The sequence below is a fragment of the Orcinus orca genome, chromosome 8, assembly GCF_937001465.1.
Source record: "Orcinus orca chromosome 8, mOrcOrc1.1, whole genome shotgun sequence".
Classification (NCBI taxonomy): Eukaryota; Metazoa; Chordata; class Mammalia; order Artiodactyla; family Delphinidae; genus Orcinus; species Orcinus orca.
The window spans coordinates 90,452,098-90,471,516 of NC_064566.1; the positions used below are offsets into that span (position 1 = coordinate 90,452,098).

The 19,419-nt window shown below is 54.2% G+C and overlaps 1 protein-coding gene across 3 annotated transcripts; it reads left to right on the plus strand.

The window, feature by feature from the left end:
• Nucleotides 1-50: 50 nt before the first annotated feature.
• ANKK1 (ankyrin repeat and kinase domain containing 1) lies at nt 51-13,686 on the plus strand. Of its 3 annotated transcripts, none has more exons than XM_033434572.2 (8): nt 51-311; nt 6,212-6,506; nt 8,013-8,164; nt 8,415-8,464; nt 9,077-9,232; nt 9,935-10,053; nt 10,691-10,727; nt 11,621-13,686. In XM_033434572.2, the coding sequence occupies exons 1-8, from the start codon at nt 130-132 to the stop codon at nt 12,835-12,837; spliced, it is 2,208 nt and encodes a 735-aa protein (XP_033290463.1). In that variant the 5' UTR covers nt 51-129; the 3' UTR covers nt 12,838-13,686. The 3 variants fall into 3 exon arrangements, with proteins under 3 accessions (XP_033290463.1, XP_004273439.2, XP_033290464.1); XM_004273391.4 differs by having other exon boundaries at nt 11,624-13,686; XM_033434573.2 differs by lacking the exons at nt 51-311; nt 6,212-6,506 and adding an exon at nt 6,566-7,032 and having other exon boundaries at nt 7,143-8,164.
• Nucleotides 13,687-19,419: the final 5,733 nt, after the last annotated feature.

Below are 19,419 nucleotides of genomic sequence, written 5' to 3' on the forward strand. Positions count from 1 at the left end.
GCAGGGCTGAACCAGTTCCTCCCCGCTCGCAACCCCACCCTCCTGGAACCTGCCTCGCAGGAAGCGGAGGGTGCAGCCCGGCCGGCCGGGAGCGCGCGGGGCTTGGAGGGCCCGGGCCGTGCCGACCCCATGGCCGCGGGCGTGGAGCAGCGGCTGGGCGGCCTCCCCGTCTTCACCCGCGACGACTTCGAGGGCACCTGGCGCCCAGTGGCGAGCGGCGGCTTCAGCCAGGTGTTCCAGGCGCGGCACAAGCGCTGGCGGACCGAGTACGCCATCAAGTGCTCCCGCTGCCTCCAGCCTGACACCATCAGGTACCCGCCTGCCTACCCCCTCCTTTTGCGGAGGGAAACCGGAGGCCCGGGGAGCTCCCGAGGGAGGGGCGGCCGGGTTGAGGCTGAGGACTGTTCTCTCCACTTTTTTAAACTCTGTCCTGTGGCCTGAGCTCCCCAGGCACAGCCCTGTCTGTTTCTGGCTCTGAAATAAACTTGGCTCTGTTTGTGGAATCAAACCTATGTGTGAAATCCACAGAGGTCAAAGGTGAGCAGGAACTACCCTCCAAATACGCCTTTGTTCCATTCAACCTCCCAAACTGGTCCCGCCTGCTTCTTTCCAGCCTCACCTTCCTTCCAGGTGTCGGCTCGGTGATGACTGCTCTGGATGACCCTCTGCCACCCTCCTACCCACCCCCTAACTCGCAGCGCAGGCAGGGCTGGGCTTGCTCAGAGCCTGTGGCACTTGGCTCAGTGATGCTCAGTGACCTGGGGGGAATCACAGGTTCCACACCAGGGGCAACTCTTGTCTGGTGTGGTCCCAGCCCAGCCCGTGCAGGCTGATGGGGGCTTGCAGGGGGTGGTGGTGGAGGCTGCCCAGCCTGCTGGCCTGAGAGCCTGTCCAGCCCTCACACCGGCACTGCCAGCAGGTCAATCCTGGAATGCTGCTGTCTCCGTCCTTGTTTTTGTCTCTGGCTTCTCCCAGGTCCAGGTCCCATTATATGTACTATGACCACTCCCTGGCAGGCCTCCTTTTCCCTCTTACTACCTCTTTCCCATTGCTTCCACCCATCTCTGCCTTCCCATTGCTTCAACCCATCTTTGCTGGTACTGGCTGTGCCCTCGCCCCTCGTGCAGCCATGGAGACTCTGGGATGTGAAGTCTGAGATGATGACCATGTCCTCCTCCCAAGCCTCCTGGGACATCACCTAGAGCGCCTTGGGGGTGCAGGGAGCAACTCCTATTGGCATCTTTCCTGGTCATTCTCTGTGGTCACTATGCAAGCTCCCAAGACACAGCCTCCGGTCCCACACACCCAAGTCCCTTCTCTCACTCCCAGACCCCCACCTGCTTAATGAATAAGGGCAAAGTGAGATAGCCCCAGACTCACCCACCTTCCTCCCTCAACATCCTGGCTTGGGAGTAGAGTCAGGTTATTCTAGGATCTATTCAAATCATTTACAGCCTTTGAAGCATTGACAAGACTACTCATGAGACATTGACAGTAACTCCCATCTCAATTCCCTTCCCAATTCCAGGAATCCTTGGGTGGAAAGGGCTAAGGGATTTACGGTAATCAATGCCTGCCACGTGTGGAGTGCTATACGAGGAGTTTCATGAGTATGACTTCACTGAATCCTCCTTCCATCATCTCATTCATTGGTCCTCCTGATGAATGTTTGTTGCTCACCTACTATGTGCCAGGCTCTGTGCTGGACCCTGAGATATAATGATGAATGCCACAGATATAGCCCTCTAAATGTTCTCCTGGAGCTTGCAGATAGGGGAGAAAAGACATTAATCAGATAACCCCACGTGTAAATGTAAGTGTGCTGCTGTGAGAGGTGTAAGAAAGGAGAGAGTTGTGGTTCCATGAAGGCTTATTGTTGGAGTCTGAGATCAGAAAAGGCTTCTCTGAGGATGATACACTTGAGCTGAAATATGAAAGATGAGTCTGAGTTAAGTGGGTGAAGAGAGGAAAGCTTTCCATGTTGAGTTTAAGGTGCCTTTAAACAACCAAGAAGAACTGTCAGGTAGACTCCAGAGTAAAGCTGTGAGCTGACAGTATTAAAATTTGTGAATCATTTGTTATAGGTGTATTTGAAGCTAGGACGCAGATGACGTTCACTCATTCTAAGCACTAAGTGAACAAAACAAAGTCTTTGCCCTGGTGGAGTTTATAATCTAATGAAGGAAGACAGAAAACTAACAAACAAACAAATATTTTTATCTATATCCCTTACAAACCACCTGACATTTTCTTTGATTAAAATACCTAAGGAGAGTTCAGTAGTCTGATCTTCCAAAAAAAAATTTTGATCTTCCAATAAATAGTAATTTGTGGGCTTTTTTGCCCAAAATGTTAAGATTTTATTTACCAAGCTTCTTTGTTGTGCGGAAAGGAAAAATGCTGTTACAATCTCAGTGTAAGTGGTAGCCACACATGGTTGACTTACCAATCTCAGCTCTCCACCCTACCACAAGGGTCTTACACGAAACTCTGACAATACTTATAATTTTGTCGTCGCCTATAAATTTGTTATAACGCTTGGTGGTAGATTTCCGAGAGGGACTAAATGGGTGAAGGCAGAATGTCACAGGAACTCTTCTTTGGTTCTTTGCGTGGGTGGGTGTCCTAGGGTTTGTATCACAGCTACCTTAAAAGAAAAGCTACCAACTCCATTTGAGCAGTCCAGCCAATACGGAACTCAAGAACAGATAAAGCAAGGTAGGGTTTTTGTGCAGGTTGTTTGGAGTCTTTCCTTCAGCTTTCCTAGTTTCTTCCTCCCCTTCATCCTCCTCATTTTCTTCATTTATCACCTTCTCCGTCACATCCAAATTTTCCCCTCCTTTCAGTTCATCCCCTTCCCCTTCTGCATCTTCCTGTTCACCATCAGACTCTCCCTTCTCACTGTTTTTCTCCTCTTCCTGTGGGCATCTTCTCCTCCTTCATTCTCTTCTGGGGGGATAAGGATTGATGGAACAGGGTTGCTATTTTCTATAGGCTTGAAATCCTTCCTAATTAAGTACTATTTGAGAATAGAGATTTGAAGCAAAGAAAGAGCAAACCATGTGTCTCTCTCAGGCGCTCTTAGTGTTCTAGGCAGAGGGACGAGCAAATGCAAAAGGTCCTGAGGAGGGAACAAGCTTGACATGGTGGGGCAGGTCATAGAGGGCTTTGTAAGCCATTGTAAGAACTTTAACTTTTATTCTGCATGAGAAGAGAGCCACTGGACAGTCCTGAGCAGAGCAGTGACATGCTCTGACTGACATTTTAAAAGTACCACTCTGGCTGCTGGTGGAGGGGAAGAGAGAGAAGCAAAGGCACCAGTTAGGAGGCTTGGGCCAAGATGCCAATGGATAGAGGTGGTCACCAGTGGTCAGATTCTTGCTATATTTTGAAGGTAGAGCTGACGGAATGTGCTGAGGGGCAGCTTGTGGGAAGGAGAGGAAGAGAGGAGTCCAGGATAAGCAAGATCTTTGAGGGCTAGAGGGATGGAGGCCCCGTTCACTGAGATGGAGAAGGCTGAGGGAGGAGCGGGTTTGAGGGGAGAATCAAGAGTTCAGCTTTAGACACGTAAAGTGTCGAATACCCAGTTGGAGATGCTGAGATTGCCTAGAGACAGAGTACGGAACAAGGAGAGGAAAGAAGAGGGCCTGGGACTGGGCCTAATGATCAGGTCACACAATAGGAGCCCGCAAAGTAGGCACTGACCCTACACTGAGAACGAGAAAATTGCTTGTAGGCTCCAGCAACATGGGGGTCATCGGTGACTAGCAACAGCCTGTCAGTGAGGTATTAAGACCAGAAACCAGATGAAAGGGGATGGGGGGCGATGAAGAAAAGAGAAAGACAACAGGTGTAGCAAACACTTTCAAGAAGTCGGGGTGTCCAGGGGAGTTGTGCAAGTTACTGTTGTTCCCATTTTACAGTTAAGAAACTGAGGCCCGGAGAGTTTGCTTGTTCAAGGTCATACAGAGAATAAGGTGAAATTGGGATTCGAAAGCAGGACAACGCGATCCCAGATCCCTTGCTTTTTCCACTTCATGACAGGTGTCTTCTCAGTTCTTGTGATTTCAAAAGTACAAGAGGAGACAGATAAAAGAAAAAATATTGCAGAGGTTTGAGGGGAGAGTCCTTGAACAGTAGAGCAGTAAAGACAAGAACGGCAGAAACCAGGACTAGCCAACCTGTCCAGATGCGAGGGAGAGCAGGTGCGTTTCCCTGGAGCAGAGGAGTCTCTGGCTGGCTTCCCAGGGAGGCCCTGTGAGCACATTTCCAGCAGCCTCTGACTGCAGTGCCAGTGCAGCTTTGCAAATACTCTGCTTTTTAAAGATGTCATTTCTCCTTAATCTTCATCCCCGCAATCCCAGAACAATTTATAACAATTTGCATATTTGCTGTTTTGTGGCACGTACAGTGAAAAGAGTGAAAAGTTTGCAAATGCTTATTTTGTAAGGCTTTCCTTTAAGTATTGACTTCTGTTCAGTTCAACAAAGATGCCTTGTGCTGTACGTGGCCATGTGCTGTGGGGAGTACCAAGATGAAAACTTATACTTCATCTCCAAAATGGAGTCCCATGCAGCCATTACCGCGCTTGCTTTGAGAGAATAACGATGCAGGAAGTGCTCTGCTACACCAACAGGGAAAAGCAGATCGCAGAACAGCCCACGCTATGTGATGGCAAGAGGGAGTGGAGGAGAAAGGAGTGACAGGGAGGGAGAAAAGGAGAGACGTTCCTTGAAATGTATTGTAAAAGGATACACTAAATTATTAACAGAGGCCAACTCTAGAGGGTTGGGTTACTGATGATTTAATTATTATTACTATTTTTATTATTACTTTTTGGCTGTGCCATGAGGCTTGCAGGATCTTAGTTCCCCGACTAGGGATCGAACTCAGGCCCCACAGTGAAAGCACTGAGTCCTAACCACTGGACCGCCAGGGAATTCCCTAATTTTCTTTTCTATTCCCTAGATGTTCTACAAGGTATATATATTACTTTCACCATCAAAAAGTCAATAAATGATATATTTTTTCAATATTTTTTATTGAGATATAGTTGATGTACAATGTTGTGTTAATTTCTGCTGTACAGCAAAGTGATTCAGTTATACATATATATATACATATATATATACATTATTTTTTTAATATTCCTTTCCATTATGGTTTATCATAGGATATTGAATATAGTTCTCTGTGCTATACAGTAGGATCTTGTTGTTTATCTGTTCTCTATATAAAAGCTTACATCTGCTAACCCCACCTCCCACTCCATCCCTCCCCCAACTCCCTGCCCCTTGGCAATCGCCAGTCTGTTCTCTGTGTCCTTGATTCTGTTTCATAGATAGATTCATTTGTGTCATATTTTAGATCCCACATATAAATGATATCATATGATATTTGTCTTTCTCTTTCTGACTTACTTCATTTAGTATGATAATCTCTAGTTGTATCCATGTTGCTACACATGTGGCATTATTTCATTTTTTATGGCTGAGTAGTATTCCATTGCATATATGTTCCATATCTTCTTTATCCACTCATCTGTCAATGGGCATTTAGGTTGTTTCCATGTCTTGGCTATTGTGAATAGTGCTGCTATGAACATAGGGGTACATGTATCTTTTTGAGTTACAGTTTTGTCTGGATATATGCCGAGGAGTGGGATTGCTGGATCACACGGTAGCTCTATGTTTAGTTTTCTGTTTTCCATAGTGGCTGCACCAATTTACATTCCCACCAAAAGTGTAGGAGTGTTCCCTTTTTTCCACATCCTCTCCAGGATTTGTTATTTGTAGCCTTTTTAACGATGGCCATTCTGACCATTGTGAGGTGGTTCCTCAATAAATCATATTTTAAGAGAGAAGCAGGAGGCATAATTTTGGTCCTCCACAGGCTTGCGATCTCCTAGGGGAGGTAGACATATAGAAGTGGCCAGAATAAATGACAGGCTTTTTGTGGCCACCTCTGTAGAATGGGCTGGCTCCTGCATTTGCAGACCCCTTTACTTCCTGTCTTGTTGCATCTGGGCCCTAATCTGTGCATCCACTGGGCATCATCTCGTGTCTCTCTTTCCCCCTCCATTACCTTGCAAGCTCCCAAGGCATCTCTGGGTCTGCACAGCCTGGTATCAAGTCTAGTTTGTGTGTCCTGCTAGTTGCTCTTGTAATTAAAGGGTCAGCTCCTTCCGTCTCTCGCTCCTGTCCCTCCATAGCTCTGACGTGAATTGCCTCATTGAAGAAGCAACCAAGATGGAGAAGATCAAGTTTCAGTACATCGTGTCCATCTACGGGGTATGCGAGCAGCCCCTGGGTGTTGTGATGGAGTTCATGGCCAACGGCTCCCTGGAGAAGATGCTGCCCACTCACAGCCTCTGCTGGCAGCTCAAGTTCCGCATCATCCATGAGACCGGCTTGGCCATGAACTTCCTCCACAGCATGAACCCACCACTTCTCCACCTGGACCTCAAGCCAGGCAACATCCTCCTGGACAGCCACATGCATGTCAAGGTAAGGACCCTAGTGAACCTCTCTGCCCCCTTTCACTCCAGAGCCTTCTCCGGATGAACAGGATTATTTACTGCCTGTCAAGAGTTTTTGTTGTTGTTCTTGTTGTTTTTAATATTTATTTATTTGGCTGCACCAGGTCTTCGTTGCGGCATGTGGGACCTTTAGTTGCAGCATACGGGATCTTTAGTTGCGGCATGCAGGAGCTTTTTAGTTGCGGCATGCATGTGGGATCTAGTTCCCTGACCAGGGATCGCATTGGAAGTGTGGAGTCTTAGCCACTGGACCACCAGGGAAGTCCCCTGTCAAGAGTTTTAAGCAGCTCCCTTCATGGATAAATGCCGAAGGCAGGGATCACACCTAAACAGATAGATGCACAATGAAATTTGGTGCATGAAACTGGGTATCAGGACGTCTGCAAAACCCCTCTTTGAATGCCAGTCTTCCATTTCTAATGTGGGTAGAATAATCTCTATCCCATTCTTTGCTTCAAGTGAGAATGTGTGTACATGAGATGTTCTTAAGAAAGGTCATGATGCCCCAATAAAGATGTTAAAAAAATAAATAAATAAAAATAAAAAAATAAAATAAAAAAGTATGTTAAATCTGCCTAAAAAAAAAAAAAAAAAAGAAAGAAAGGTCATGATGGCCATTTTTTCAGTTCCTAAAACACGCCCCGCTTTCATTTCTGCCCCAGGACCTTTGCACATGCTGTTTCCACTGCCAGGAACAGTGTTCCCCCACTCCCTCTTTATCCAGCAAAGGCCTACACATCTTTCAGGTCTCAGCTTAAACAGCACCTCCTCAGGGAGGTTTTCCCTGATCCACCCCCGTGGGCCCCTGTTATATACCCTCACCGTACCTCTCTTTTTATACTGCTAACCCCAATTGTAAGTATATAGTCATTTGTGAAACTATTTCATTAGCGACTATACCCCCTATTTGAATAAGCACTTAGGAGAGTAATGGGCGCGAGGGTTTCATCATTCTTATCTGCTGCCTGACCCTCAGTATCCAGCCTAGTTGGCACTCAGTGAATTGTCACTTTATTGATGTATGAATGAATCAATGGATGGAAGCAAAGTCAGAGATAAATATACATGGTGTCAATGCTTCAGGGCCCGTGAAAGTGGGATGAACAGAAGCTCACCGAAGACGCCACTTTATCCACAGTCCCTTGGGGTAATGGCCACACCTTCCAAGTACTTACCATGTGCCGGGCACTGTTCTAAGTGCCTTTTGTATATTTCCTTATTTAATCCTCATGATAGCACTGTGAGTTAAGTACTTATCTTGTTTCCCTTTTATAGATGAGGAACTGGAGGTTCTGAGAAAATAAGTAACTTGTTCAAGGTCATCCTGTGGTACATGGCAGTGCTGGGAGAGAGCTTATGGTCTCAGCGGCTACACTACAGTGGCAGTGAAGATAGTGGGAGGGATGAGAAACTCAGGCAGTTTTCTAGAGGCAAGACTGTATTTCCCCCCATCCCCATCCGGGCTTCCTCCCAGGTTTCAGACTTCGGCCTGTCCAAGTGGATGGAACAGTCGGCCCGGATGCAGTACCTCAAGAGGTCAGCTCTGCAGGGCACCCTCAGCTACATCCCCCCTGAGATGTTCCTGGAGAGCAACAAGGGTCCAGGTCCCAAATACGATGTGTACAGGTGAGATGGAGGCTGGGCTCCAGGCCACATACCCAGGGCGTAGCTTGTTGTCAACGCCCTGCCTGGACCCCAAGGCCCAAAGGGCAGGGCAGGGCAAGGATGAGGCCTGGCCCCTCCCTGCCCACGTGGGAGGAGGAGGGATGCGGGGGGATTCTGGCTGGAGAGGCATTGCCTAGGTTTGTGTGGTCCATGGGGCCCCCCTGCTGGATGTCCGAGACGCCACTCAGGGGGCGCTTTCCCCCATCTGCAGCTTCGGGATTGTCATCTGGGAGATCCTCACTCAGAAGAAACCGTATTCAGGTAGCACGCGACAGCGGCACCGTCAGATGGGGTCCCGGAAGGGACTGGGAGGCTGGGGGTTCGTGGGGGCAGGGGCAGGCGGCAGGTTTTTCTTGGGGACCATATTGCTCTTTAAGGGTTCCCCTCCTCTCACCCTCCTTCCTTCCTCCCCCTACTTTCTAGAGCTCACATGACGGTGAAAGAAAGGGCAGCCCTCAGCCCAGGCCATACTCTCTGCCTCTAGTTCCTTTGCTTCAAAGTGTTCTTTCCTGTTTCTCTCACCCCCAACCCTGCCACCCAGGTGTCAGGCAAATAGATTGTCAGGTAATTTGGATAATCCAGCAAAGTTCAAAATCAGAGCCTGTAACTAGGCCTGCTGGTCAGTCCTGCCATCTTTGGACAGCAAAAGCCCGCAGTGAGGGGCCATGGCCGGTCTCGGCCTGGGAGGGGTTGGAGCTGGACCAGAGACCCAGCTGCTCCAATCTGAGCCTCAAGTCAGCCTGCAATCTAGTTATTAACTTACTGTGCAATTATGGGGCCCCTGCTGTGTGCACCACCCTGTCGGGATCCTCAGAGCCCCCAGCCCCTCTGGCCCTGCCTCAGTACCCGCATAGCCTGGGCCCCCTCTCACAGGCTTCAACATGATGACCATTATGGTGCGAGTGGCCGCAGGCCTGCGGCCCTCCCTGCAGCCTGTCTCTGATGAGTGGCCGGCGGAGGCCCAGCATATGGTGGACCTGATGAGGCGCTGTTGGGACCAGGACCCCAAGAAGAGGCCCTGCTTTCCAGGTTCTCATCAGCCTGATGTACACAGGGATGAGGGAGATGGGTGGGGCTGGGGGGGCCCACGGGCCAGGAGCGGTGGTTGAAGCCCCGGGCCACTCCTGAGAGCTCTGCAGGGAGGGCCCTGCGTGGCACTAGGGCAGACTCTGTACCACAGTGCGGTGTTGGCAGGGGGTGGGAGGGTGGGGGGTGTGGATGGCAGAGGGCCGGTGGCAGCTGAGGACTGCGGTCTGGTCTCTTTGGGTTAATGTGTAACCTTATGGGAGGTAGAATAGAAAACCTTCATTGCTGGAAGGCATCTGGGCCCGGCTCTGTTGCTTCTGAGGCTCCAGTTAGCCTGCGTCCTCTCAGGCTGCAGCGTCCTCATTGGTAAAATGTTCCCAGACCATGAGATCACAGGCGGGATGGGTCTTGCGGTCATCCACTCCTTTAGGAACTATGCAAACGTATGCACGTGTGTAAGCGTGAGCATCTTAGCAATGCTTTATGGAACAGGTCTGACCCTCCAAAAGGGCCAGGGACTTGCCAAACGTGGCCCCACTGAGCCAAGGCAGGACCCTAGCTTGCCGGCCTTCTGGTGCGCATGTGTGGATGCCCCTGAGCCCAGGGATGGGTTTTGGGAGGGGGGACGTGGGACATATTAGGGTATTTAAAATGGGGAAGAACTGCAGCCCAGCCTGTCACTTTCTTTTGCTTTTTTTGGAGCAGACATCACAGTGGAGACAGACACGCTGCTGTCCCTGCTCCAGAGTCCTGTGGCTGACCCAGAGAGCGAGGCCCTGGCCAGGAAGGTGTCCTGCACAGCGTGTCTGCGCCGGCCCCGGGAGGTGAGTGCGTGTGGGGCGGGCCTGGTCTCCGGCAGGCGCTGAGGATGCACGCACAGGTCCCTCCTCGTGAGGCTGCCTGGCTGAGGGGCAGGTGGGGACCGGAGCCAGTGCACGCTCTGCTGGCCAAGCCGGGCAGCCACTCGGGGACACCTTTTCTTAAGTTGCTCGAAGATGCTCTAAGGGCTGGCGGTAGCCGTGGCTCAGAGCCTCTGAGAAGGACGTGCCATCCCTCACATGCGTGACATTAAACAGAGCCTGTCCTGCAGAGGGAGACCTCGGCTCTCCCAGGCTCTCACCCCCTATGGGTCAGCGTCATCCTGGCTCTGCTGTCCTTTCCCTCACCTGGGAACCAGCTGTGGGCTTCCGTGGGGCTCTAGGCTGAACCCACAGGGCCACCCTGCCTTCCCTGTGGCCCAAGGGGAAGTCAAGGCCCTGGGCCACCTCTTCCTGGCAGGGCCGCCTCTGCTCGGGGATTTCCCCTAGACACAGCTGGTGGCAGGGATGAGAGAGGAGGGGGTCTCCTAGGACAGGGTGGAATGTGAGTCCTGACAGGTGAAGGGAGGAGTGGAGGCCGGCATAGGCCAGAACTGCCCTGATCCTCTGATCCGCCCCCTGTCTTCTGGTTCTCCCTCCCCAGGTCAGTGAGGAGATCAGCCAGGAGCTAACAGACAGCGGTGAGTCCAGAGTGCGCAGCTGGAACCAGAGAACCCACAGCGGAGGAGAAAGTGGACTCAAACCATATCCTGTCCCCGCTTCCCCCCAAGGCCTGTCACAAATCAGGAGTCCGGGTTCCCTTTCCTGGCACCCGGCCCTGTGCTCCAGAAATGCACATGCCCCCGGGGGCCTGGCTCTGCTTCCCCTTCAAGTCTGTGTCCTTTTGAGGCCGGACTCCTCCCTTCCTGGCCGGGGAGGAGCACTGGTTTTCAACTCCGGTTGCATATTAGAATTATTTGGGGAATGAAAAAGTATACGATGCCTGAGCCACCCTAGAATAATTTAATCAGAATCTCTGGGGGTTTGGGCTGAGCAGTGATTTTCATTTGTTTGTTTTTTTTGTTTTGGAAATTGTTGCTTTTAATTCTAATACACCACTGGGTAGAGCAGGAGGAAGTGGGTCCTTAATGGCTCAGGAGGAGTTCAGATCTCGGAGCTCAGCTGCAAATTTATCTCCAATTTGCATTTATTTACTTTGTGCCAAGCACTGCTGGGGGAGTTCTTACCTACATGATATGATTTGTCCTCCCAGTGGTAGCATGAGGTTGGGCATTGTTCGTGTCCCCTTACGGATCAGGAGCTGGAAACTCAAAGAGGCAGAGAACACGTGATGCCAAGAGGTAGAGTCAGGATTTGCACCCCAGCCTCTTTCTGCCTCATCCTTACGGGAAGAGCTGCCAGAGTCAGTTCTCTAGGGCAGTGGAGCCTGCATAGAGATCCGGGATGCCGGGAAAGACGTTGCCCTCACTCCTATGTCTCTGTTCCTGGCTGGTACTTCCGGGAGGCGGGGGGATGGCGGAGATGACCTCTGGACAGGTCAGAGGTCCTCTTCTCAATCTCACCTTCCTCCCAGCAGACTCAGGAGACTACTTGAAGCGGGTCCTGACTCTCTCAGACGGCGAGAGCCTGGTCCTGCGTGATGAGCAGCTGCACATCCGTGAGAACAAGGTCACTGCCCTCCACTTCCTGGTGGCTCAGGGCCGCCTGGAGCGGGTGAGGCTTCTGCTGGCCCAGGAGGTTGACGTGGACTGCCAGACGGCCTGCGGCTACACTCCCCTCCTCGTCGCCACCCAGGACCAGCACCCCGACCTCTGTGCCCTGCTCCTGAAGCACGGTGCCGACGCCAACCTGGTGGACGAGGACGGCTGGGCCCCGCTGCACTTCGCAGCCCAGAATGGGGACGACCGCACTGCCCGCCTCCTCCTGGACCACGGGGCCCGTGTGGATGCCCAGGAGCACGGGGGGTGGACCCCGCTCCACCTGGCTGTACAGAACAACTTTGAGAATGTGGCACGGCTTCTGGTCTCCCGTCAGGCTGACCCCAACCTGCAGGAGGCTGAGGGCAAGACCCCTCTCCACGTGGCCGCCTACTTTGGCCATGTCAGCCTGGTCAAGCTACTAACAGGCCAGGGGGCCAAGCTGGATGCTCGGCAGAGAAACCTGAGGACACCGCTGCACCTGGCGGTGGAGCGAGGCAAAGTGAGGGCCATCCAACACCTGTTAAAGAGTGGGGCGGCCGCTGATGCTCTTGACCAGAGAGGCTACAGCCCACTGCACATCGCCACTGCCAGGGGCAAGCACCTTGTTGGCAAGATGCTGCTCAGGTACGGCGCCAGCCTCGAGCTGCCGACCCACCAGGGCTGGACGCCCCTGCATCTAGCAGCCTACAAGGGCCACCTGGAGATCATCCACCTGCTGGCTGAGAGCCACGCAGACGTGGGGGCTCCCGGAGGCATGAACTGGACCCCCCTGCACCTGGCCGCCCGTCATGGGGCAGAGGTGGTGGTGTCGGCACTGCTGCAGTGTGGGGCTGACCCCAATGCTCCCGAGCAGTCAGGCTGGACGCCCCTCCACCTGGCGGTCCAGAGGGGGGCCTTCCTGAGCGTCATCAACCTCCTGGAGCACCATGCAGACGTCCACGCCCGCAACAAGGTGGGCTGGACGCCTGCCCACCTGGCCGCCCTCAAGGGCAACATGGCCATCCTCAGAGTGCTAGTCAAGGCCGGTGCCCAGCTAGACACCCAGGACGGGGTAGGCTGCACACCCCTGCAGCTGGCCCTCTGGAGCTAAAAGCAGGGCACTGTCGCCTTCCTCGAGGGCAAGGAGCCCTCACTGGCCATTCTGGCCGGGGCTGAGCCTGGAGCCCAGACGGAAGTTTAGACAACCTGCAGTCTCCTTACCTGTAAGGAAGAGAGGTTGGTGCAAGTGACGCTGGGCTTCTGGCAGGGCCCCTTCCCTGTCCTTGCCAGCTGCCCCTTACACCTTGACAGGAGACGGGAACCTGGTCCCCTGGGTGGTGGAGGGATGGGGAGAGGAACACTGAGGTTGTAGCTGGGGAAGGGGCCCCCGGCTCAGAGATCTCCTTTCAGCCCTTCCTCCACGTGTGTCTCTAGCCAACTCTCAGCCTCTTCCTCCTGTACCTGGACTCAAGCCCCCGAAGTGAGTTCCCTCTTTATTCCCAAGGTTCCTGCCACCTTTAATCACTTGCCCCTGAGTCCACAGGGGCCCTTGCATCCTAGAACTCTCTCTGAAGAAGGAGGGAGGCACAGAGGAGAGGGAAGTGTTCCCTCCCAGCTCACGTCTGTGTGACTTGGCCCCTTTCTCCGGGCGCGGTCAGGACAACCAGACACCCGTGCTCTGTGCAAGGGCAGGAGCTGAAAGTTCGGAGGGATTTTCCACTTCCAGTTGACAGCCCCAGCCAGGAGCCTGTTGCTGCACCGACCACCTTCCTGGCGGCTCTGGTCCCAGGGCCCAGGTCTGCCGTACAATCTCCTGCGGGGAAGGAAGGGTCTGCTTCAACCGCCCACGAGTGATCCTACATGGGACGCTTGGTCCCTGGTCCCCCTGCCTCACCCTTCACCCTTTGCTGCGTCCAGTTATGTGGCCAGTTTCAAATCTATCATAAAGCTGTGGACCTGAGTCCCCGCCTCAGAGGTGGACTGACCCGGGCGCCAGGCCGGCTGTGGGGGCTGGTCTGGCGTGTGCGTGTGCGCGTGTGCCGTGCGGTGTGTGTATGATCGTGCGTGAGTTCCCGCTGGGGAGGAGGCGGGGGCAGACGTGGGGAGGGGGGCGGTGGTGATGCCACCTGGAGGGGAGGTGTCTGGGCTTGGTGTGGAGCTTGCCGGGCAGGGACTTCCTCCTCGGCAACAGCTCAGGGAGCTCTGTCCTGCCCCCATCACCTGGCCTGGCCTGGTCTGCGAGTTGCAGGGCAGGGTGCGGCAGGCCTGGGATTGCTCAGACTAGCCTTGTGTGACCAGTTCTGGGCTCAGCGGCCAGCAGCTTCTCCCTCCTCTCTGGCTGTGCCGGGGCTGGCCCACCGTGGGGAGGGGACAGGGCGGGACTGCAGGTGGGAGCAGGGCAGGTGCCCTAGGGGTCCTCTACGTCTCCTCTCTCCCTCTTCACGCTGCTGGAGCAGCCCCTCCAACTCAAGGATATTGTGTAATTGTCAGAGAAGAGGAATCTTCTGCCCCAGCCACTGCCCAGCTCCAACCCCAGCCAACCCGCAGGCTTGCCTTTGAGTGTCACCCTCATGGGCTGAGTGTGGGGCCACCAGTCACCAGCGTCACGTGGGCGTGGGGTAAGAGAGGCGGAGCAGAAGACACCTGTCGCCCCACGGACATGCTGAGTGCGAGTCCGTTCTAGCAGAGCTGGCAGCACAGGTCTCCCATCCTGTGGTCTCTGGGCTGTGGTACCAGCCTCATGGACGCTTCACCAAGCCACAGACTACAGCCCCCACAGAGAGTCCTGAGAGCAGCTCTGAATGGGGTTGTGCCCTAGATCAAAGGCTGTAAATCAGGCCTGCACATCAGGATCTCCTGGGTGAGATGAGGCAGGGTTTTTAAAGTACCTGGCCCTACCCTTGACCAGTTAAACCAGAATCCCCAGGGCAGGATCCTGGTATTAGCTGGAGAGCAGCCAGGGCTGAGGACCACCACCAGGGGGCGTCCCGTGGTTTCTTGCTGGGCCCTTAGCATCGCCATGAAGACAGTCACCAGCCCCTGGGAGTTCTGTCTCTCCTAGAACGGCTGGCGCAGAAAAAGGAAAGGCAGAGGGCACAGCGCTGGTTGCTTCTCCTCACACCCTGAGGTCTGAGTCTAGCTCCAAGGCGAGGATTCTGCACGAGCCAGAGAAGGGGCGTGGGGCTGCATGTTCAAAGCCAGGTGAGCTGGGAACAACTCGTGCGAATGTCAGGAGTGAACCACGGAAGGACAATGGTGTCTGGCTTATCCTGGTGGGAAGAGTTTGAGGGAAGACTGAAGAATGCAGTTAGAAAAGGTAAATGATTTTTTTTTCTTGCACCTGTGGTCCTGTAAATGGCAGAGGTCCCATGGAGATGCACATGGGACCATGCCTAGGATTCATTTCAACTCTGATGATCCCAGGGTCTAAGCAGAGATCCTCAGACCCCTGCTTTCTCTACTCCCTTCCTCCAAGAGATAACTGAGGTCACAATTTCAGGCCAGCTCCAGCCAACACAGCCCTATCATTGCTTTTCATCACCACCTTCTCCCTTCCCAAGCCACCCCTAGCCAGACACAGACCCTACAGACACACAGCATCTACCCTGAGTCCCATTTCAACAGAGCTGCCTTCTAGAGGTTTCCTAGGGAGGTTTAGAATTGGATTTTAGTAAGGCCTTTGCAATTCCCAAGGAGAGGATCTCGCTTGAATTTCGAACCTGTTTAGGGGAGATTGGGGTAGACGAGGATGCGAACCCCGAATTTCCTACTGGACGTTTCCACGTGAAGATCCTATAGACCCTTAAACTCAGTGTCGCAAACTGAACCTCCCCGTCCCCTCCCAAGCCTGCTCCTGGTTCTTCTTAGCTGAGGGGACTCCTAACCCAGGAGTCTTTCCGGACCAGCACTGTCCAACAGAACTTTCTGGGAGGACGGAAACCTTCCACATCTGCCATTAACTCCATGTGCTGCTGAGCACTTCAAATGTGGCTGATGCAACTGAGGAACGCTTTTTTTTTTTTTTTTTTTTTTTTTGCGGCACACGGGCCTCTCACCGCTGTGGCCTCTCCCGTTGCAGAGCGCAGGCTCCGGACGCGCAGGCTCAGCGGCCATGGCTCACGGGCCCAGCCGCTCCGCAGCATGTGGGATCTTCCCGGACGGGGCACGAACCCGCGTCCCCTGCAACGGCAGGCGGACTCAACCGCTGCACCACCAGGGAAGCCCAGGGACCCAATTTTTAATTTCAACAAGTTAAATTTAAGCAGCTACAGGTGGCTGGTGAACAGACAGCGCAGTCTACACTCTTCCTCTCCATCTCCCCCCATCCAGTCAGTCACCCAGCTGAGTGGGGTTCATCAGGAAGGGCTTTCCGGAAGCTGCAATGTTAGAGGAGGACAAGGGCATAGCAGACGAGGGGCAAGACCTGGACTAGGTGGGAGAGGCCGGGGCACGGGAGACTGCGGAATGTGAAAGAGCAATCAAGCTGTTTGTGGGTGCAGACAGCACAGCGGAAGAGCGGGGGCGGGGGAGGGCGGGTACTTCATTAGGAGACCATGACGCCATTCATGATTCCAGAGCTTGGACTCAACATGAGGGTCAACTGTGAGCTCTGAGCAGAGGGAGTGTGCTATCGGAATGAACCGCGTATTCCAAAGACCCTCAGCCATGTGTAGGGTAAGGAAACAGGTGGTGGAGAAGGGGGTCCTGCCTGTGAAGGGCCTTGTCGTCTGGCAGAGCTGGGGTGAGGTCTTTACCTAGACTGAGCTCCGCCTCTCTCTTTGTAACGCGTATCGTTGAGGGGATGAAATTAGATCACGCACATCCCCGGCTGGCGCTGGGACTCCCTTTACTTTGCTTCTCCTCCATTGTTCTGGTTCTGTCCTTTCTCACCATTATCCTGGCCACCCACTCACTACCCTTTATCTAGACAGGAGCCTCCTTCCGTATTCTCAGTGCTGCTGCTTAAGCCAATCCATCCCTCCCCAAGGAGGGCCCTGGGAGAAGGCGCCACCTATCTGGCCGCCCCCAGAGATGCAGATGGCCCTGTTTGTTCTGCCTGGGAGGCCTTCTGTGCTGGGAGGCGCCGTCCCTCAGGGGGCTTCTCCTGGTTGTGAGGCCAGGAGACCAGAAGGGACAGGGAGGTTGGCAAGCTGTAGCAACAGGAGTTAAAGTGCAGCACGGAAGTCCAAAGAGGCTTCTGTGATGTCTCAGCAGGCAGGCCGGCTCTGGGAACCAGTGGCGTCTGCCCCCGAGTCCCGACACCTGTGTAACCTCACACTGCAGTCACCAAGGGTTCCCCCAGGGATCAGCGGAAAACGCCTTGGACTGAAAAGGCACCCTAGAAGCATCAAGGAAATGAGGGGGCTGGGAGACTGTGTCCCTCCGAAGCCGACCTGGGGGGTGGAGCTCCTGGAAAGAGTGACAGGGGCTGGCGGAAGAGGAGGCCGGTCTCTGGGCCTGTGGCCGGGAGTGGAGGAGGGGGCAGCCAGCGGGCAGAGCACCAGAGGGGCCCCAGGGCTCCCTGAACACGCGGAGGGCAGCTCTGGTCCTCTGTTCGAGACCATTCCTTCCCTCCCTGCCCCCACCAGCACCCATAGAACACAACTCCCGCCGTGTTCGGGCCTCCAGCAGGGGCTCCAGCGCCCCCAGGCCAGAGTTCCTCTGGTCCTACAGCTGGTCCTGGCACCCTGCTCACAAGCACAGGCCCCCTCCACCCGCCCCCCACCCCCCGCTGTGCTCCTGGGTCAGGGTCCTGCCTATTCTTCAAGACCCGACTTGCCTGTCCCTGCATGTGAAGCCTTCTCTGGCTGCCCAGCTGGAGATGGTCACTCTGTCCCAACACCCCCTGCGGTGAGGTTCCCGCCTGGTTGTGAGCGCATCACTGCATCGGCTTCTTTCCGCATTAGACCCGGTCCTCCCTCTGCCCTCCGTCTGTACCTGCTGCATAGGATACAGGCAGCGGGGTTGTCACTGTGACTTAAGGGAGAGAGGCAGCTGCCCGTCTGGGCTGAGATGAGGAGGGAAGCTGTTGGGGGCTGGGTATCGGAAAGGCTCTGAAGCTGGGCCAGCCACTAGCGTGTGACCCTCAGCTGCTAAGACTTCCTTAGACTTGGCTGCCTCGTCTAACGGAGATAATGCTTATCTCATTGGCTTGCGGTAATGATCGACCCGGATGCCCTGTGGTCAGAGGGCAAAGCTGTTAGCAAGCACTCAACACAGTATCTTGCAGTTTCTCCCAAGTCAAAGGAATTTTTCTCTTGGAAGGAGGCACAGACGACCTAGCCTCCTGCAGCCTTTTGGCGAGGGTGCTCTTGGAAGCGGCTTTGCCAGCCTATTCAGGGGAGGAAGGGCCGGTTCTTCTTCAGTGCCTCGGTGTGGACTGAGACCCTGAGACCTCTTGGGACACACCTAAAGTAGTGTCAGGTCAGCTGTAGGGCAGGGCAAGCCCCACCAGTGGCTCATGCCGACTGACACACAGCTGAGAGGCCCCAGGAGCCAGACAGGGGGTTCAATGTCAGCAAAGCAAGGTGGCCATGTCTGCATCTACCAGGAGAGGGTAGGGTCCAGGGCTGGTGTTCCAATGGGCAGAGGCAGCGAGAGGGCTCAGCCTGCACAGAGAGGACAAATGGATGAAGACAGCAACTGCACAGTGGGTAGGGTGTAGGGTGGGGAGAAGAGGTTTGTACGTGAGGCTGAGAAGGGCCGGGTCAGGTCCCTGCTGCGGGGAGAACTAGACCACAGAACATGTCTCCTGCAGGCAATTTCCTCCCTCTCTTGCCCACTCCATCTTTTCCCTGCCCCGGATGCAGCACAGAGCCGGACTATTCTCGTGGGGCCAACAGGACAGTGTTTGGAGTGGGGCCTGGTCAGGAAAACCCAGAAGTTCTGCATGTTGTAGCTTTGTTCCTACAAAATCCCCTGCCTCTCCCATGTCCCAGGTGGTGCCACCTCTGTCCCCCGCCCTGCTTCATCGGCGACATCCGACTCCCACTGCCCCTGAGGTTCTGGGGAGGCTGCCTCCCATTCTCCAGCCTCACACACACATCTCCAGGTTTCAGGACAGAGCCGGGGTGAAGCCTGGAGAAAGTGCAGGCAAGTGTGGTGGTCACACAGCATTTCCTGCGGACCGGAGCTGCATGGCTCCAACCACGTAAAAGGCCTTTCCAGATGCCCTCCACGCCAGGGGTTCTGCCCAGCAGCTCTCACCCTGCTTTATTTGCCAAGTAGCAAAGGTGGGATGGGAGAGGGAATGGGAAGCTGCTCCTACCAGGTACCTCCTTCTCCCTGCCCCCGATCACCCCACAAAGCCAGAGTGGATCTCCCTCTGCAAAGATGGTCTGCCCTCTTCCTGCCAGCTTCCTGCTTCCCTGGATCCCCCAGAAGCAGAGCCAGGGGCACCTGGTCGGCGGGAGAGGAACTTCGGGTGCATGGATGCACAGAGTCTGGCCTCCCACTTCTGAGACGCCCACTACTGAAAGCTGCTTCCCCTAACCTGCGCCCCCCCCCACCCCAGCACCTACTCATTTACTCTTGCAGCCCCAATGGCCATGAGGCTGTTCATAGTCACCCCAAGGGCCGCATCCTAAAAGTCTGGTCCCAAATGGTTTTTCTTTTTCTCTCTCCTTTAAAAAATTTTTTTTCTGACTACAGTAGCCTCTCGCAACTTCACCTGGGGCTCGTCAGGGAAAGGGCA